Here is an 18281-nt window from a genome sequence, read left to right as displayed (position 1 = left end):
TATTTCATGAAAGACAAAAACTGGAAGACATTCTTATTAAAGTTCAATGACTTTATTTTGATTTTCTACCACCACCTACCAGTCTGGCCACATGCTTTCCAATTTCTTAAAAATTTCATCTTTTTTTAAGAGGAAGAGAGTTTACGGGAAAATACTCTCACTTCTTCCTTCTGAAAAGCTATAGGGAGGTGACACCCATTTGTCTAGTTCACATGAAGAAAAGCATTTAAAAATAAATTTATAACAAAACCCACTGTTATTGTTGTAACTTAATATTTGCAGAGGAAATTCAATTATGGCCAAAGAACAGATTCGTCCTTTTTTTTTTTTTTTAATCCCTAGTTTGTCTGATTAAGATCGATACAAGGGAAGTGGTTTGTGAGTTAGTTAAATGGAAGACAAAACCATTTTGTTCCGCTGTGAAATGAATGGTTGGGGTTAAACAGCTTGTGTGGTATTCCTGTGCTAACAGGTCATCTTCTAAATATGTAGACTGATGCTTGCTTGTTGAAAATAAAATCTCTGCTATCTTCCTATCCTGAGTATTCAAGCAGACATACAAGTATGTTGTATGTCTCAGGAGTCTCACGAGGTATAATGGGCATGAAAATAGCTTGGCGAGCTTACAGTTAACTTGCTCTTCTTGCAAGTTCTTGCACCTTGGATGTCAGAGTTGAGCCAACATGCTACAGAAGATACCTGTGGTTTTAGACTGGGCAGGTAGGGTAGCAGCTGGAATTTATTTCCACATTTTGAAAGTTATCCTCATGATGTTAAGGTTTAGGTTTGTGAAAATATATGCCAGGGACCAGGCAAATTACAAACTGGCTCTGAAACCTAGGATGAGAGATGCAACGCAAAACCACTCCATAGGCTTGGGTAACAGGACTTCACCCCCTCCGCAGGATAGCGATCAGCAATGCAATGTAAATTACTGTAATTACTGTGTCACCAAAACATGTACACAATCAGGCAGATCTGGATTCTCTTCACCGTGGTGTGCTAGAGTATAATTAGATGGCGATGCCTACAGCTACTAGAGTTTGAGGGAGGCCTACAAACATTCGCAGCTCAAACCTCTCAAACTGAGTTGGTTCCAACCAACAGCAGCCAAACTGTTAAGATTAAACTTTCCTGGTACTGCATCGTTAATCGGCTTGAGTAATTTGACTCACTGAGCATCCTGAAGGCACTGGGCTTTTTCCTTATAGCATTATCATTCTTGCTGAGGTAGGAAACTAGTGTTGCCAAAGTCAGTATAGGTCTACTAGATCTATAGATGTACAGAAGGGGACTACAGTTTTTATTTACATTGTAGGCTGATTTTACCTGCCCGCACTACTTCTCCTATAGATTTCATTCACTCATGCTCACAAGTGATGAGATATGTTCAAGTTGTCTGGCCCAAGCACTTGCATGCAACATACACAACAAGGGATGATGGCTGTCATATCCTCACTAAACCCCCCAGTTTTGGAACAGTTCTTTAATAATCTTTGAGAATCAATAGTTGTTTTTTGTGGTGGTCCTTTGCTGCAGTCTCTCTTCCCACTAGGCTGCCAGGAGAAGGAATGGGAGATGTGATAGGCTGCTGCCATCCTGATATCAGAGAGGAGGGTCTTTCACAAATGAGTTATGTGTGCTGTGGTCTTACCGGTGTGCAGACCTTCTGGGCTTGACAAAAACTACGTCTCAATTTTTTTGCTCCAAATGCTGTGATTTGTTATTATTCATACAATACAAGCTGTTCTTAACTCCCCTGCTCTGCTATTTCTTCTGATACTTACATAGACAGATCTTCATTCACACCAGTCCCAATATTTCTTTTACAAATCTCTGTGCTGACGACTGGTTCCTGCAGATCCCAGCTCCGGTTTTGAAGAGCCTCTTGGTTCTGCTCAGGACACCATACAAACAACAAAGGACCAAGAAATGCCAGTAATTGGAATGAAAAAGAAATCCCTCACATTCCCCGCTGAAAGGAGCAGTAAAATCTCACATTTAAAAAGTAAAATTAATTATTCATTGTCCATTATAATGCACATTGATCAAAAGGTGCCACCACTTCTTGACTAGCTGGCTTCTGTTTTTATTTCACAGCAATGTGTCACCTCCATCCAACAAGAGGAAAGGCCAAGTGTCCGGACCACAGCAGCTTCATCCCATTCATCCCCCTCTACACCACAGGACCTAGCCCTGATCTGCAGCTGTGTGGGTGTTTTAGACGGCCTGGATAGAGGTAAGGAGATGCTTTTGGGGAATATGGAAACTTGAAACATGAGACACTGTGGCTGGGTCTCCTGTTGCTGGCTGTCCAGCCAGACTGTTGATGGTGTGATGGGTACATCGTGTGGCCAGAAAGGAGAAGTGCAATTTCTGTTTGACCTTTTTCTTGAGATAGATCCTGCCACTCTGTCCAGCTGAGCAACCAAGTGGTAAAGAACTGAAATGGCCCAGCTGGTAGCACTGGGGTTCATTGCTCTGCACCTCAATCTTGACACTACCATAGATGTAACTCTAGTTTTTTCTCTGTTCTTCATTAATCCTGCATTACAAGTTTCATTTGTCAGCTGCCTTGGATGGGCTTAAGTCATATTTTCAGGTGCTTCTCCAAAATCAGGAAGAAAAAGAAGCAGCTACCTGTTTTAGCAAATACTTAGTAATAGCACAGTAGTAGCTATGATGATCTAGAAGAGTGAGGGAAAGATTGTAGGCTTTCAGTGGGTCTTCTCATGACTTTATAAAGAAGCTAAAGCAACATGGCTGAGTTTGCACCTCCTTATTTAGACATTACTAGAGTGACTGTCTAGCTGAATGACTGGATTCCTCAGGGGCCTACTGTAAGTCCAGGACCATAAGTAGTTGATTAGTGACACAAATGTTGGAACAGATTAAAATCTGCAGGTCCTGCCTGGAGGAGAAGGTCTGGGAACATGGAAGAGTGCAGGGCTGAAATTCATAGCAACATCGGAAAAACTGAGAGAAGGTCTGGGCAACTGAGGCTGCAAAGAATTAATCTAGATGACAGTAATTAACTGCACTGATACTGGTGCAAAACGGTAGATTAAGGAGCAGGATCAGGAAGTTGTGGGCAGTCAGAAGCATGAGTCAAATGCCCTGTGCTGTGAATAAGGCAGATAATATACCAGGCTGTGTAAACAGGAACACAGCCTGGGCCACCATACCAGTTTTGCCTCGTCATAGCCAAGCCCACGCTGGAGCTGTGGACCAGGTTTAAGTGTTGAGCTTCAGAGAAACATGGCCCAAAGACTGAAAATCAAGAGAAGAACAAGGTTAAATAGTCCAAGATGTGGAAATCCTGACCTCTGGGGAAAAGAAAAGGATTGTTAACCTCAAGAAGAGAAGGATGTCTCCTTGCAAACACCTCTCAGAGAGGGGTTAAGCAGAGTGAGTGCTCAGCAAACAGTCCTGAGCAGTTTGTATGAAGACAGCTCCTGCCCAGAACCACAGGTGAGAGAGTTTGCCAGCCAGCCTGTCCTTAAGAAGAGAGGAATGCAGCGCTTGCAACATAGGTATTTTTATAAATCAGTGTCTGAGCAATTTTAGCACTGGAAAGGAATAATGTCAATCATTTTGATGTAGCCAACAGAAGTAAAGGCGGCTTGTGGCAGCTCCTTCCCACCTTGATGATAACACTGGAAGATAGGCAGGTGTACTAACAGGTTACATGTAATATTAAATCTCTGGCTGTTTGAAGCACAGCATCAGAAATGGAATAATCTTCCAAACGCAGGCAAATCCTCCCCAGAGATAATGCCACACTGCTGGCCAAAAGATGGCAAAGCATTACAACCAGTTTTCCTTTTCATGCAGTGCTCTATTAATATTGCTAGCAATGCTCTGGGAACAAATAGGTCAGGTACTAGCCCTGCATTTGCTGACATCTCATCCATCCCAAACATTTGCATTGTGAGACTGAAATTTGATGCCAAAGATAGTGCAGATGCTATGCAAGAGCATATGGTGCACATCCAGGCTTCAGGTTTCATCGCAGAGTGTTAACTATCTGGCTTGTAAGGTTGAGACCGTTCAGGGTAGAAATAAATTACAAATTGATGTGCTGAAAACTCTGGATAACAGCACATCATCAGTTATGGGCATATTAAAATACAGGATACATAGAGCTGGTGCTCCTGATGGATCCGGTTCTGTACAAAAACATGGATATTCCCACCAAGAAGGTAGAAGTTTTTGAAGAAAATGGAGACTTCCTATCTCAGCTTCTCATATACTAGAAATGTACCACTTGTAAATCTGATCATCATAAGCAAGCTCTACTTCATGTCATAGATATGGGGACTACTGCTGAAGTGCTGCCATCCACGGATTGGGTGAAATAATTTGTCTTTGCTGGAGAACCTTCTTGCTAAAAAATGCAAGTCTGAAAGAACACTGAGGTCTCAAATTAGCAAGAAGCCATCCATTTTAGTCTTTGCCAGCCTTGAGTGACCTTGGGTGTGAGTTTGGCTGGTTTTCACCGTACATTGCAGATTGAATAAACTAGTTTCTCTTCAGCAAAGTTCCTAGCAGAGAGAGACAGATGTCAGCAGATGAAAACCAGTATCATTTTCCTGCAATTTTTAATGAATCACCTTTAGATCACCAGTTTATTTCCCCCTTGTTTATTGACACCCTCTCAGCATTAGCCCAAGGAGAGGGGAAAGATTTTGCAGCACTCTGGCTGTTCCTGCAGACATCCTGGCACTCATTTGATCGGAGGCAGAACAGGATGTGAACCTTTCCTGCCGGGGCGGAGACTGCAGCTGAGCGCTATTCAGCTCGGAGAACAATGTCTGGCAGCTTGCAAGTAATTTAAATCAGCTAAAAACAGCCGAGCCTGGGTATGAATCATGACCCATCCATGTTTGCTTCAGCCTTTTGACTCGCCTGAAATCAGCACGGCCTCTACTGGCAAGCAACTGGCTCCCTGGACAATTAGCAATAAACAACATTTTTAAGAGACTTTTCTTTCACAAGGGCTTTGCCTGCATGAATTCCAACAAAAAGTGGACTCTCAGAACTGTGCATTTGAGGCAGCCCTCCAGAAGACCTGCTGTAATATTCATCAAATAAACCCCAAATATAGAAATATTATGCAGGAACAGAGATGATGTGGGCTTTTTCTTGGCTGCGAGTTCTTCTGGGAGCGCTGTACCATGTTAAACCGCAGCATTACAACTCTGCTTTTTGAAGCAGCCCTGAAAAAGATACTCCCACTCTGTTTCTCTAGAGAGAAAAAGCAAGATCCTCTAGGATGGTAAATGGGGCCAGTTCCATTAAGGTCCATAGAATAAACCAGGGTCATAGCAGCTGGGAATCTGGACTGTCATACTGGGGGTGACAGAGCTGGAGCACACTGTGGGGCTGAGGAGTGTGGCCAGCAACTCGAAGCATTAGCCAGGGGCTTGGGATACTTGTGTTATTCGCCTCACCCTGCCACCAGCCTGCTGAGCAAACCCGAGACGTCTCTTTGGTCCTTCATAGCCTAAAGCTGGCAGTAATGTCGTTCATAAAGTGCTTCATCAGATAACTGACCTCTAGGAAATCTCAGCATTACCCAAGAAATAAGCTCCAGGAGCAGATGATGCAGGCAAAACCCAGAATCAGCCTATGGACAGAAACAAGGGAAAAGGTTTGTCTCTTCTACAGGACATGGGCATGTGTTGGGATACTGCTGCTCCATCTGCCAAAGAGGGGTCTGGCTGGGTATAAACCCCAGAGGAGCCCACTTAACATGTGGCACGCTGACTCGACACAGAAAGCTGCCCAAATGGCCGGGACCAGCATCCGACAGCCAGGCCCTGGGCAAACTCTGCTGCGAGGGCGGGAGGCCTTGCACCGGGACCTCCTCCCGCCTGCTGAAGGGGCTTGCTGTTGCGCTTGTAGGGTGCTAAAATCCATTTGCGGTTACATGTATGATCGTTGCTCACGCAATACCGATTTTAGATGGTTTTCCACCCCAGAAACAGCACGGCAACGCCCGCAGAGGAGCGGAGGCTGCCAGCGCATTGCTTAGGCCCGGGAAAGGTCAATACACAGGATAAAAGGCAACACCCTGAAGTTGCAACAAGCTCCTCAAGGGCGCCGGAGGCGATGGTGCTCCCGCAACGGCGGCACCCGCCGGTCCGGGGGACTCCTCAAGGCCCCGGGGCGGGTAATTTGTTCCGCCAAGGGCCGAAGGCCGGAGCGGGGCCGGGGCCGGGGCCGGGGATCGCGGTCGGAGCGGGGCCGAGGCCGAGGCGGGGCGGCCGCTCCCCGCCTCTCACTGGGGGAAGCCGGGGCGGGGCCCAGCGCCACGCCCCGCTCCCATTGGCTGCGGGTCCGCAAGGGCGCCCTTGCTGACGTCGCGACCCCCGCCGCCATTGGCTGGGGCGGGGGGCGGGGCGGCGGTGGCGGCTGCCGCGGGGTAGGTGCGGGCTGAGGGCCGGGGGCGGCGGGGTCGGGGAGCAGGGCCGGGGCGGGGGGGGGTCGGGGAGCAGGGCCGGGGGGCGCCGCGCCGCGCTCGGGGGTCCCAGGGGGCGCCGTGGTGTTGGGGGGAGCGGGCGCCTTCGGCGTAGGAAGCCCGTCCCCGTTCCCCGTGGCGCGTCGCGTCGCATCCGCGTCGGCAGCGGTTCAGGGCACCCCCAGGGTGCGGTGGCTCATCAGCTTTATTGCCTTTTTTTCGGTGTTTTTTTGTTAATCTGTCATTTTTTCAGCTGTGGAAAGGCTTTTCGGGCAGAAAGTATGCAAGAAGAGGAGCAAGAAAGTATCAAAACTTAGCTCCCGCAGGCCTTAAAGGCAAGAGCAGTGTGTTTTTTCCCAAAATAACAACAAAAAAAACCCATTCCCCAGCAAAAGCAGGGCTGGTGGGCGATGGAAACGCTCAGTGTCGGCTGCTCTTGTTGCTTTTATCACCCAGCCGAGTGATACCCACGGGCAGTGGGACGTCACTCGCTGGGACAGAGCTCGTGTCGTTCGCTGGGCTTTGTGCCGCTCTTCGGCAGGCAATTTGCTTGTGTCAACACAGAAAAGGTCAGGGACGATCTCTGGTCTTGAGAGATTCCTGTGGACCTTCCCTGTGGAAATGAATGAAACAGCCACTCTCTTCATCTGTTATCTTAAAAAATACCCACTGGCCACGGTTGCCATTCCTGGGCCGCCCTATCGCTGGCGAGACAACCGAGGGCTTGGGTGTAGCTGGGATTTCTGGCTGTTCTCCTGTGGTTTTAAGGCTAGTGGAAAGTTTCTGCCATGCCTAAAGCTGGGATCGTACGTCCCTCTTCGTAGCCGTGTCAGTCCTGCCCAAGGATTTACGCTTGCTTCGTCCTGTCGGGAGGGTTAACCTTGATGTGTCGCTGCAGCTGGGAACCTGACCTCTGAATTTTTACAGTTTTCTTGGAAAATGGTGAGAAACCTTATTTTCTAGATTCTCTTGTGGCTGGGAGTTGCACTTAGAGGCATTAGCATTTTCGTTCTATTTTGAAATACAACTTTTTGCCTGATCATTCTGCATACAGGGTGCGTGTGACTTCCCTGTCTGGTTTGCATCCGAGTGTGGTTGGATGTCCGCTCCCCCTGAAATTAATTGCAATTAGCTGCCTGAATTAGAGACTTGAAAAATGCAGTGAAATCTCTGGTGGCCCTTTGAATATCCTTATAAATTCTGAAATCAGCAGATTTATCCTCACTGGTGTGTATTGGCAGGTTTCCTGGTTTCTCTTTAGCTTCCAGATAGTTTCTGGAGACTTAATGAACCTGCGAACCAGCACTTGCTCTTTTTTTGAAGACTGATGGCATCGTAGAAACATATATCGCTGCATACTGCATCCATAAGATCAACGAATAGTCTTGAAAGTTCAGAATAGTTCAACCTCTGTGCTCCTGCATACAGTTACAAAAATAGCAGATGGGTTGTGACCTATAATTTTTTTATTGTTGCTTAACACATGCTTTTCAGCTTTAAGGTCAAGCTTATATATGTTTTTTATAGTTGTTTTTAGGCTGACTGAACATGACTCAAGGCACTAAATCTGATGGATTCAGTGATGTTCAACATCACTTTGAATTTAACGTGGCGTTTTCTTAAAAGTAAAGAGGTCCTGAAGTCGATCCTTAATTACTGTGCATTCAATTTAAAACTTTTAAGTCTGCTTTGATGCCTTGTTAAGCTTTTCTTTCTTTTATATGCTTTTTTTAAATCAATACCCAACAACAGAACTGATTGTTGAGGCATTTATGACCTAAGCTACGGGTGTCCAGTGCCCTCCTTTCTGTTAAGGTTTATATTTACTGGATCATTTTTGGATGCACAGTGATGCCAGGACATACAAGGAGGAATTAGAGCCGGTGAGGTGCCGGTTCATGTCATGATAATTAGTGATGTTCCCTGCTGAATCTCTTGGTGCTTGTCATGGAGGAAATCACCCAAAATGGTGAATTTGAAGCAGGTGGTATGGCTTTGAAATGGATCCTGGAATTTAATATGTGGTGCCTTGTGATCTGTCACCCCGGCAGCTTTTTGCTCATTAGGTTTTGGTTGGAAGAGGAGGAATCCAACCAGCAAGCATCGCTTCTCCTTGCTGCCAAGGCCCTGGCTTTCAAAGCCGGTAAACAAATATATCTCAGGGGATTTTCTGGGCATTTAAATCACCTGTAAGTTGGATTTGGCATTTGATTTGCTAATACTTGCTTGCATGACTGTCTAAACAAGACTAATTCAGATGGACCAAATGGCAGTTGATGAAGGCTGGCAGGTCATTGGGGGCTGCCAGGAGACCTCTGGCCTTAAAAATCTATAAGAAATCGTGGACAAGCTATCTGGGAAACACATATGGGTTCATGAGTGGTTTGGGATACTCGCACTGTTAGCATCTGAAATCTACCTTCTGTTAAACAAGATATATATGCTTACATATATTTTAATGGTATGTTGTTATATAACATGTAGGGAATTTAGCAGGGGTAGGTTTATCAGTTACATTTATTGCAATTACTGTGTCTTTTTGTTTGGATATACAGCATTTATTTTTTTTTTTTAAAAAGAGCAATACTGTCAATTTCAGGGTAACATGATGTGCGTAGGGTTGTATTTGGTAGCGATTTAAGTGACCACGTGGGTGAGTCCAGCTGTCGGCAGAGGGACATGGCTTGTGTAGAAAGCTGGGAGAGCCCAGGGCCTCCTCGCCCTCTCCGCAGCTGCCGCTACACCAAATATAGCTGCCCAGCAGTTGCATGGGCTGCCGGCTCTCAGGGAGGGGGAAGGCAGCTGCGGTGCCTGCTTCGGGTTGTGCCAGGGATTCAGTCTCCCTTGGAGACCCGGCGCGTCGCCCCGCTGCTCTTTGTTCAGTGGATAGGCTCTGCCCGTGGGAAAACCCCGGTCACCAGAGGGGTGGATCATAAAACGAGATTGTGACAAAAGAGCTGACGGAGGGTGTGCGTATCAGCTTGTTTCCCACTTCCAAGTATTGTTTGGGAATACTTTTTTTTTTTTTTAAAGTTTCTTTTCAAGTTGAGTTTGCTGCTTATGCTGCCTTGGCTGGCCTCTCCATCGCTAGCCCGGCACTAGCTGGGTGAGTACCAGCAAAACCACTCTGTGGTATTTTCCTAATGCTGGCACCCTGGTTTGGACTGGGGTTGCTGGAAGAGGTTTTGGCATTCCCAGGGCTCTGAGGTTGCCCACCTGTGACGGAGTGGCACAGAGCCTATGCGTGGGGATTTTGGCAGTGCTGGTTTTGGTGCTCTGCAGGGAGCCCGCAAGGTGTCATTTGTGTTGAGAGTATTTTTGGGTCCTCCTAGCTTGGTGAACGCAAGCAGGGTGCCTGGCTGTTCACAAAACAAGGTCCCTTGTGTGCGGCATTCAGTCGTTTTGATCTGGGTCATTGGTCGTCCTGCTGCAGCTCCTCACTTGAGTCCAGCGTGGGCAGCAAAAGGGTGGTGGTGCAGCACCTCCTTGTGTGCAGCACCTGGGTTCAGGCTCTGAGAAAAAATATCTCACGTAGAAGGATTTGCAGCAAGATGCAATGGGCTTGGCTGAAAATGTGTCACCGGTTGAGCAAGTTTTTCTATTAATTAATTTCACAAAGAGTTAACTTCATTAGTTGAAGTAGAAGCTGCAGAGCTAAGCACCAAGTTTGGGTTTTATGTTCTTCTACCTCCCCTCTAATTTTTTTTATATACACTTCTTACTTCTGGGTGGCTTCCATTTCAAGGTTTTGAGTTTGTCTCTTAAAAAACCCTCAACTTTCCACCCCAACAGCCTTCAGGACTCAGCCAGATGGTGCTTTATGTCGTAGCTAATGATGTCTTATTTGGGCTCAGAAACCTCGTGGTACACAAACTGTTTGGGAGATTGGCCATTATTTCAGGAGACAGTTGCGCTGTGCTGGCAAGGTGTAAAGCACAGGTTTGTTCTAGAGTGGCCAGAGCTTTAGATTTTCCTTGTGTATCATGTCCTCGAAAACAGAAAATACTGCTCAGACACAAAGGTCTGTTTGCTCTTTCGTCTGTCCCACTTGACGCACCAAGATGCGATTTTACGATTTTGGGGGTCTGACCCAAATGTGCTTAAGGTCTTAGTTATTAGACATACCCAGTTCCTTTACTTGGCATGGAGATGAGAGGGTATGGCGAGTTGCTGCTACCGTATGTTGTGTATTTCAGAGAGCCCGAGGCTTGGCATCGTCTTGCAGAAGAAGTTCTGTCCCGATGGCCGTGGATGTGGGAAAATCACTTTCTGAAGCCTCACTGAGCAGGCAGGCCAAGGGCGATGGTAGGTGGGACTGCGCAGAGATGGAGACAGACTACCCAGAGCTAGCAGACAGCCTGCGCCGGCTTTTAGGGCCAGAAGAAGCCAAGCCCTGCCCGCAAGGGACAAAGAGTGTGGCAATGAGCAGATGCAGTCGCTTGACCACTGGTGTTACCCAGGGGGACTCAAGCTACCGCCAAGAAGTGTCTTCAGCATCTGCATCCAGATTTCCCAGAGCAAGAGCCAGCCTCTTGGAGACAGAGACGTTAATTTATAGAGCTGCCGACAGTGATGTGCCTCGTCATGTTAGCCACCAGTTCCTCTCCTCAGAAGAGCAGCAGGTCAGAGGGTTGTACATACAGGTGTTGCTGCATCACTGTAAGGTCTCGGGCAAGGTGGGGACTTGTTTGCTGGGCTGTGCTAGCAAGGGCTTTCCGTCTGCTCCAGCCTGAGTGTGCCCACCCCAGCCCTGGGCTAATCCACGCAGTAGGGAAGGGCTTGGGCTCCAACACCTGAGCTGTTGTCACCAGAGCGCTAGAAAGTGGCTTGGGACAGGGCTCCTTAGAGAAGTGCCTTTGCTGCCAAATGCCTTATGCAGCTTCCCAAGCCCTCGGGATGCCTTTCCTTATAAACAAGCCCCACTCCAGGCTCTGGGCAGCTGCATGCTGTCCCACAGATGGAACAGAGTTCCTCTTCCCTTGTGGTGGGTCAAGGGCTGGGCTTTTATCTCCATGTCCTGGCACAAAGGGGCATTTTGCCTTGATGCTGTGCTTCATTCTATGCGTCTCTCTCTCTCCTTTTCCTTTTTCCCTCCACCCTCAAGCAGGTGAAGGCATCAGGCTGTTGGGAGGCAGCATCCAGCCCTCCCAGCCGGTGCAGCTCTGCAGAGGAGAGCAGCCTTGCTGGTGCCTGCCATGATGCCCGTGCCAGCCGGCAGAGCCGAAGGCTGGGAGCTCAATCCCCATTTTCCTCCACCCCAGAGCCCCTGCGGCCCCAAACCCAAACCAGCCCCGAGAGTGCCTTGCGGAGCTGCTCCGCATTGAGCTTCTCCACTCTGTCTTCAGAAGAAAACGGCCTCTCCGAAGAGCCGTCCCAAAGCTTGCTGGCCAGCACGGACGTGCGGTCTCCTGCAACCACTGCCGCCCGGGACCTGTGCTGTCGGTGGGGTGCGGCAGAAGGCAGGGCGCCGCGGGCACGTAAGCTCTTCAGTCCTCTGCTTCATGACCACAGCACAGTGGATTGCATCAGAGAGATGTCATCCTACCAAGCCGATTACTGGGCGTGTGCCATACCGGATTCATTACCCCCATCTCCAGACCGTCACTCGCCCCACTGGAACCCCAATAAAGAGTACGAGGACTTGCTGGATTATGCTTATCCACTGAAGCCAAGATACAAGCTGGGAAAGATGCCGGAGCCTTTCTTCCGTGACTCAGGAATAGGTTTGGACAGCTTTTCACTTTCCCCCGAGGGCACGTCAAGGTCCACCAGCATCTACAGCCGCAGTGGGCAGGCTCAGGGAAGTGGAGAAAATGGACGTTGGAGGTTTATGGCCTCTGCAGAGAGGTTCTCCATCCCGGGGCCTGGAAAAAGAGGCTGCTCAGGAGCTGGCTCATATGATGAACCTTTACCTATTGCAAAAGCGTCCTTTGCAAAGAGTGCTTCCTCTCATCCATCTAGAGGTCTTGCTAAGGATGTAACAAGGGAGTCAGCTGGGCCAGGTTCATTTGGCCACCCTGCTGTGGATGGGAGAAGCTGGTGTTCCAGAGGGACCCCCTTTCCAAACTACAAAGGGCAGGTGAAAAGTGCAAATGGGTTTTTACCTACAACACAAGTGCTCCCCCTGAGGAAAGAGTGGGAGGGTGATGAAGAATTTCTCTCCCTGCCTCCAAGACTGCGGGAGCTGGAAAGGCTGTCTCAGTTTCTGTCCAATCTTTCCTTAACTATAAGGATGCCTGGGCAGGACCATCATAACTTCCCACGTCACAGCGACAGCACGCAGCCCTTTTTATCCAAGTTGGCTCCTTTTGGAGAAGCGGGTGGCAGGGACAAAAGAGGGAATATTGAGGATTTTGCTGGGCTGTGGCACCCCTGCAGCTCTCGAAAGCTCAGCTGGGAAAATACTGAATTGGGTAGCCAGATCCATAGGGATCCTCTGCGGGGGCTTCATCTGCCGACCCGTCTCAGGGACACATTGGATGGGACATACCTAAATGAACCACGAGTCAAGGGGCATCTGAAGAAGAGCCAGCAGAGCGAGTCCCTTTCCCAGTGTGTTAAGGTAGGATGAGACCAGAAGTAAACTTTATTATGGGAACGTCTTGCATAAAATGTGCCTGTATTTATGGCACAATTAATTAAGGCTTCCACTTCTGCATGATGTTTGGTGCCTGGCAGCTGGTAGTAGTTTATCCAGGGAGGCTCAGCAGAGCAGATAATTTCTTCTGATGGAGCAAGAGCCCATCTTGCTTTTCCCAGGGCTCAGCATTGTGGGGCTGGGCTCAGTGGAAACGTGGTGCTTGGCTTCCCTTAGCCCGCCTGTCCTGCAGCGCTGCTGCACCATCACAGTGCAAGAGGCATGGTCAGGGCTGGACCAGCATGAAATCCACGCTTGCTGCCTGCTCCAGCATTCTGGCTATTTAAATGCGGCATGGCCAGCCTTGCCCTTCAGCCCAGGCTCACTCATCGTCCCCAGGCTGGGTCCTACTAAAGGGCATAATAAGGCCAGGCAGAACTGGCGGGGTTTCTCTGAAGAGTTTCCTGATTATTTTGTGAATTTCTGTTTTTCGGGCAAATGATGCCTCGTGGCCATCCTAACACCTGTGCTGTGCTCCCCGGACAGCAGGGATTGCTCCCCTCCGTCTTCTTCCCCACCCCAGCCCTGGGCTGAATTTGGAAGTGATGCTGAGCTGTTTGCAAGAGAGTAAATATTATCATGCACATAGCTGCAAACACCAGTGCACCTCATTCCCCCTCTTGTATGGAATAACTCTGCCAGTTTGAAAGGGTCAGCATTAGGATGTATCTGTCGCCCCAAATCATGGTGCCAGGGAGAAGCAGCTCAGCTTTATAGCAAAACCCTGACTTCTGAGGAGCAGGAGCAGAGCTGCAAGTCTGATTCTGGTGAGAGCAGAGGCCCCAGGGTTTTGTGCAGCATCTTACAAAAATAATCCTTTACTGAGACGCTTTAAAAATAAATGAAAGCACTTAATTGAACGAGACGAACCCTTGGGGAAGAGCAACTGCAAATTAACTGCGTGGCTCCAGTGAGGCAGAGGGTGTCTCGTCTGGGAGGTAGTGGAGGCAACCGCCTTCCTTCAGCCTGGGTGCCTCTGCCTTCCAACACAACTCCATAGCAGCCATTTCATGGTGACCCTCAATACTTGCTACACAGGTTTGGGGTGTGTTTAGGGGTTTAATTTGTTTTTTACCTTTTTTTTTTCCTTTTTTTCTGTCAACCCTTGGTTTCCCAAACTTAGGGATATTTGTGTGCTGAGGGGAGGCAGATGCTTTCTGAAACACCACTGGCTCACCAATTGCTGTCCCTGCCATATCTTTGCTTCAGAAACAGATCAGTAACCCCTTTTGTTATGCTTTGTTAAGTAGATGTTTTGCTGCCAGCTGGAAGAGCTAATTCGTTGGCTGTACAACGTCGCGGACATCACCAACAGCTGGGTCCCAGCCTCGCCAGACGCTGAGAGCCTGAAGGCATCGCTGCACCGCTGCTTGGTAGGTATCACCGCTGGCTTTGCTTCTGCCTCTTCAGCACTGCTGGCAGCCAGCAGCACAAAGCAAGATACCTCTGGCACAGTCCAGGAGGGTCATGCAGGGTGCATCAGGTGTGCAAAGCTGTATCTGGGAACACTAGGAAACTGCTCCCTTGGCAACCTGGCACAGGCACGTCTCTTCCAAAAAACCCTCCTAAGCAGCGCTCCTCTTCTCCTTCCCTTCCCAGGAGTTCAGGAAAGACGTGGCCAGCCACCGGAGCCTGACAGAGAGTGTGCTGGAGAGGGGAGAAGCTCTCCTTGACTGCATGGCATCAAATTCGCCAGGTGAGGAGGAGTGCTTGAGCAGAGCTCAAGGTGATGCTGGCCATAGCGCCTGACCCCTGAAATCCCTGGCCCCATGTGGGGGCAGGAAGCAGTGGGCAGAGTTTGCTGTTCAGCAGCTGTATGGGAATGAAAAAGGGTTTTATGCCTCTGTTGCTGTCCAGAGACTTGGAGGTGAGGTGACTTGGGAGGTTATAACTCCCAGTGCTTTCAGCTGCACCATGCCTTGACTCTTGCCTTGAGCTGTGCCATCCATCCTGGGTGATGGATGTGTTTCTGCCTCTTATGGGTCACTACTTAGGTTTTCATCTTAACCGTAGCATGGCCAGTTCCCACTGGGCTGTGGGATGCTGTCGGCCTGCAGCTGAGGGGAGATGGTTTTGTCCAGTGCAGCAGGTGATTCTCCCACCCTGTTTGCACTTGGTGCATCCTGGGGCTGGTGCCAGCAGCCAATCTGGGGAGACAGCCCAGCCTGGCTTGTAGCATGGCACGCGTTGGGCATTCGCTCTGGTGATGTAGCGCATCCTGCACACAGGATTTCTAAAGGGTGGGCTGCATCTGCAGTCACCAAAGGGGCTTTAGTGGTTGAGTGCTGTGTTAATGGGCTTTCCTACACACTCCCAAAGGTTTCCTTTGGAAGCCCCTATTTCTGTGCCTTCACTCTAAACCTGGAGCCTCCTAGGTTGCTCCTCATCCCTTCCAAACTGCATTGCAGCTTGGATGGGATGAAGATCAGCTTATTGATTTCTAACACTTGATAGTCTGCCTGACCAAGTGGAACTCTCCTAGTGCTCTTGCAGAGATGAATTGTCACATTACGACCACTGCCATCGTAGGTTTTGTTTTCCAGCTCTGAAAGACACGCTGGGTTTGATTGCAAAACAGTCAGAAGAGCTAGAAACCCACGCGGAGCATTTGTACGAGTCCGTTCTAGCTGCTGTGGGTCCCGTGGAGGCCAAGGATGGGATGGAGGATGAGGGGGTGCAGCAGACGGCTGCTCAGTGGGTAAGCAGGGAGGGGCAAAACAGCCTTTCCACAGCAGGGAGGGGAGAGGGAGGGAAGCATAGGAAGACAAACACTGTCCATCAGGCTTTATTATTACGATTTCTTTTCATCTGATGTTTGGAAAGCCTAAAAGGAGACGAAAGCAAGGGCAGTCTCAAAAGGCATGCCCCATCATCTTTAAATGTGTGCCAGGGAAGAGCAGTGTATTGGTGAACCAGCTGATGAAACCCAAGAGTATGATGCGTGTGATGGCAGCTCCTCAGAGGGACCCGGGGAGCTGGCAGGTCACTGTCAGGGTGGAGGGGATGGCAGCAGGCCCGCACAGACAGCTGCCCTACCAAAATCACTTCGGCAGCAGAGGGAAGATGGGACATGGTTTTGTTTGTTTGTTTGTTTGTTTGGGGTGGTTGGTTTTTGGTGGGTGGTTTGTTTTTTTTTCAAAGAACAATTCTGCTTGCCATGTCATAGTGGGAAAGGGAAGCAAGTGAATTCAGGGGTAAAATATGAGCTAGAAAATGTTTGCTGATTTCTTGACCATTTTCCTGCAAATAAAACGGCAGAGCCAAAAGTGTTTCAAGAGGGCAGGGTGGGAGCATTAGTGTGGGGGGGGGTTGGTGGGGTGCGTGGTGTTTGAGGGCAGTCACAGCAGCGTACTTCGGGGTCAGCCGTGCACTGCCATGTCCCTCAGTCACTCACACTGTGATCAGGAATCACTATAGAACTGTGTACGACACAACCATGGGCACTGGGGCCAGCGGTGCAGGAAGTCTTGTAACAGCTTAGGCACACCAAGAGGTAGGAATTCAGGCACTGCAGGATCACCCTGCCCCACTCCCACCCCCACTGCCATTAGCTCAGCCCAGTGATTTCCCCATGGCCCAATGCCATGGCATGCCTTAATTTTTCCCTTTTGCAACACCAAATTTTATTTCCAGTGCTTTACAGGAGAGTAGCTATAGCTTGTTTAGTTTGTTGGTTGGGTTTTTTTTTTAAATTGCTAAATATACAGAATACTCATCAATGACTGAGCATATGTGCTGGTGAGTTATGTGTAGCATATGTGTGTTTGCAGCCAAAGCACAGCAGCAAAATTCATCAATTTACTTGCAGGTGCTGCCTCTAACTGACCTGGGTGGTGCTAGCCAGTCTCGGGATGGCTGAGAAGACCTGCAGCACGCACCAAAGCACTTCCTTCACGTCTTGCAGAAATGCCAAATACGTATGATTGTAGTGGTCCATGTTAGCCAGCCCAGCCTGACCACAGTTTGTTTTTTCACTGTGGCTTGAGAAAGGCAAGCTGCACAGCAGTTAATTGGCTACTGGGATGTCTCGCCACTAGTGCTATGTTGGGGAGCTTTCTGCATGCAGAATGTACAGCTGGCCTTTCCTTGGGTTGTTTTTAATGTATTTTTTTTTTGTTGGTTTTTTTTTTAGTCACCTATTCCTTCTGTTAGCAAAATGTCAGGAACGTGTGGGGTTTTTTTTAACTGAGTAATCCAGAGTGTGCTGTGCAACTCACTTCTAAGTAAAGCCATGTGATTTCAATAGCTGTGTTCTCATGTTTTGTTTATGCTCTTCAAAACTAGGTGCTAGAAGCCAAGAAACAGCAACTCCTTCTGGTCTTGGGAGCAAACTAACTCTTGTTTATAATTATCACTCCCTGCTGAAGCAGCGCCTATTTAACTTTGTTTTCTTGTGCATAAACACAAAGAGATATAGGAATATCAATTAAAAAAGTAACCAGGTGAGCACACTCAGGGAAGAACAGGGTTACGTATTAACTGCTGTTAGCAGTTGTTGGCAGTAGTTGTGTTAGTGCTGCTGTGCTGGTTTCCCTGGGTGAAGAGTTGTGCCTTTCCTGCTCTTACAGCTCGTGCAGTTCATCACTGCTCACAAAACAGTCATAAACAGTTTCCAAACCCTTTCTGCAACAGAAAAGGGCATCTCTGAAGCAGCATAACAAGGTAAGTAGCCAAAACAGTTACAGCCAACTGCAGAACATTCATACTTAGCTTTAATTAACATTTAAACTACATAGTGCTCATCATGTTCTTGTGCAGACTACATAATTTCCTCCAAGTCTTGCAGAAAGAACTTAGTGAAGTTTCCGTACTGCACATGTAGAAGGTGAAAGCGTAATTAAACCGAAACGGTTATGAATGACAAATAATTTATAGGGTGCTCTGGGGGTTCTTTCATACTCTCCCCTCTTCTACCTCTTCAGCTTAAAGGGCAATTTTTTAAATGGCCAGATTGCAGGTAACTCCTCACAGGTCAGCATAAGTTCAACAAAAAAGGCTCAAGCCTGCAGGGGTTCTCACTGGCTTTAGCACCAGGTGCTGCACCTATGGGCATTCAGGGTGTTGCTTAACACAGCCTATAGCAGGGCAGGGTGGGGGTTACCTGCAAGGAAGGGCTCTGGTGCCTGTTCTGTTATGTCAAAAGTATTTACTATTTCAGCTCACAGGTAAGAGACCACAGTG

At 48.4% G+C, this 18281-nt stretch overlaps 1 protein-coding gene across 5 annotated transcripts; it reads left to right on the top strand.

Annotated features, from left to right (window-relative positions):
- The first annotated feature begins 6327 nt into the window (after window positions 1-6327).
- CEP68 (centrosomal protein 68) lies at window positions 6328-17345 on the top strand. 5 transcript variants are annotated; one of them, XM_064446660.1, is made up of 7 exons: window positions 6328-6427; window positions 10660-11085; window positions 11568-13025; window positions 14351-14473; window positions 14700-14796; window positions 15644-15798; window positions 16909-17345. In XM_064446660.1, the coding sequence occupies exons 2-7, from the start codon at window positions 10705-10707 to the stop codon at window positions 16957-16959; spliced, it is 2265 nt and encodes a 754-aa protein (XP_064302730.1). In that variant the 5' UTR covers window positions 6328-6427; window positions 10660-10704; the 3' UTR covers window positions 16960-17345. The 5 variants fall into 5 exon arrangements, with proteins under 5 accessions (XP_064302730.1, XP_064302729.1, XP_064302728.1 ...); XM_064446658.1 differs by lacking the exon at window positions 6328-6427 and adding an exon at window positions 6518-7405 and having other exon boundaries at window positions 11571-13025; XM_064446656.1 differs by lacking the exon at window positions 6328-6427 and adding an exon at window positions 6518-7405.
- The last annotated feature ends 936 nt before the right edge of the window (window positions 17346-18281 follow it).

Source organism: Phalacrocorax carbo, chromosome 3 (genome assembly GCF_963921805.1).
Source record: "Phalacrocorax carbo chromosome 3, bPhaCar2.1, whole genome shotgun sequence".
Classification (NCBI taxonomy): domain Eukaryota; kingdom Metazoa; phylum Chordata; class Aves; order Suliformes; family Phalacrocoracidae; genus Phalacrocorax; species Phalacrocorax carbo.
The sequence above is the reverse complement of the archived record's forward strand: the minus strand, read 5'-3'. Positions and strand labels throughout refer to the sequence as shown.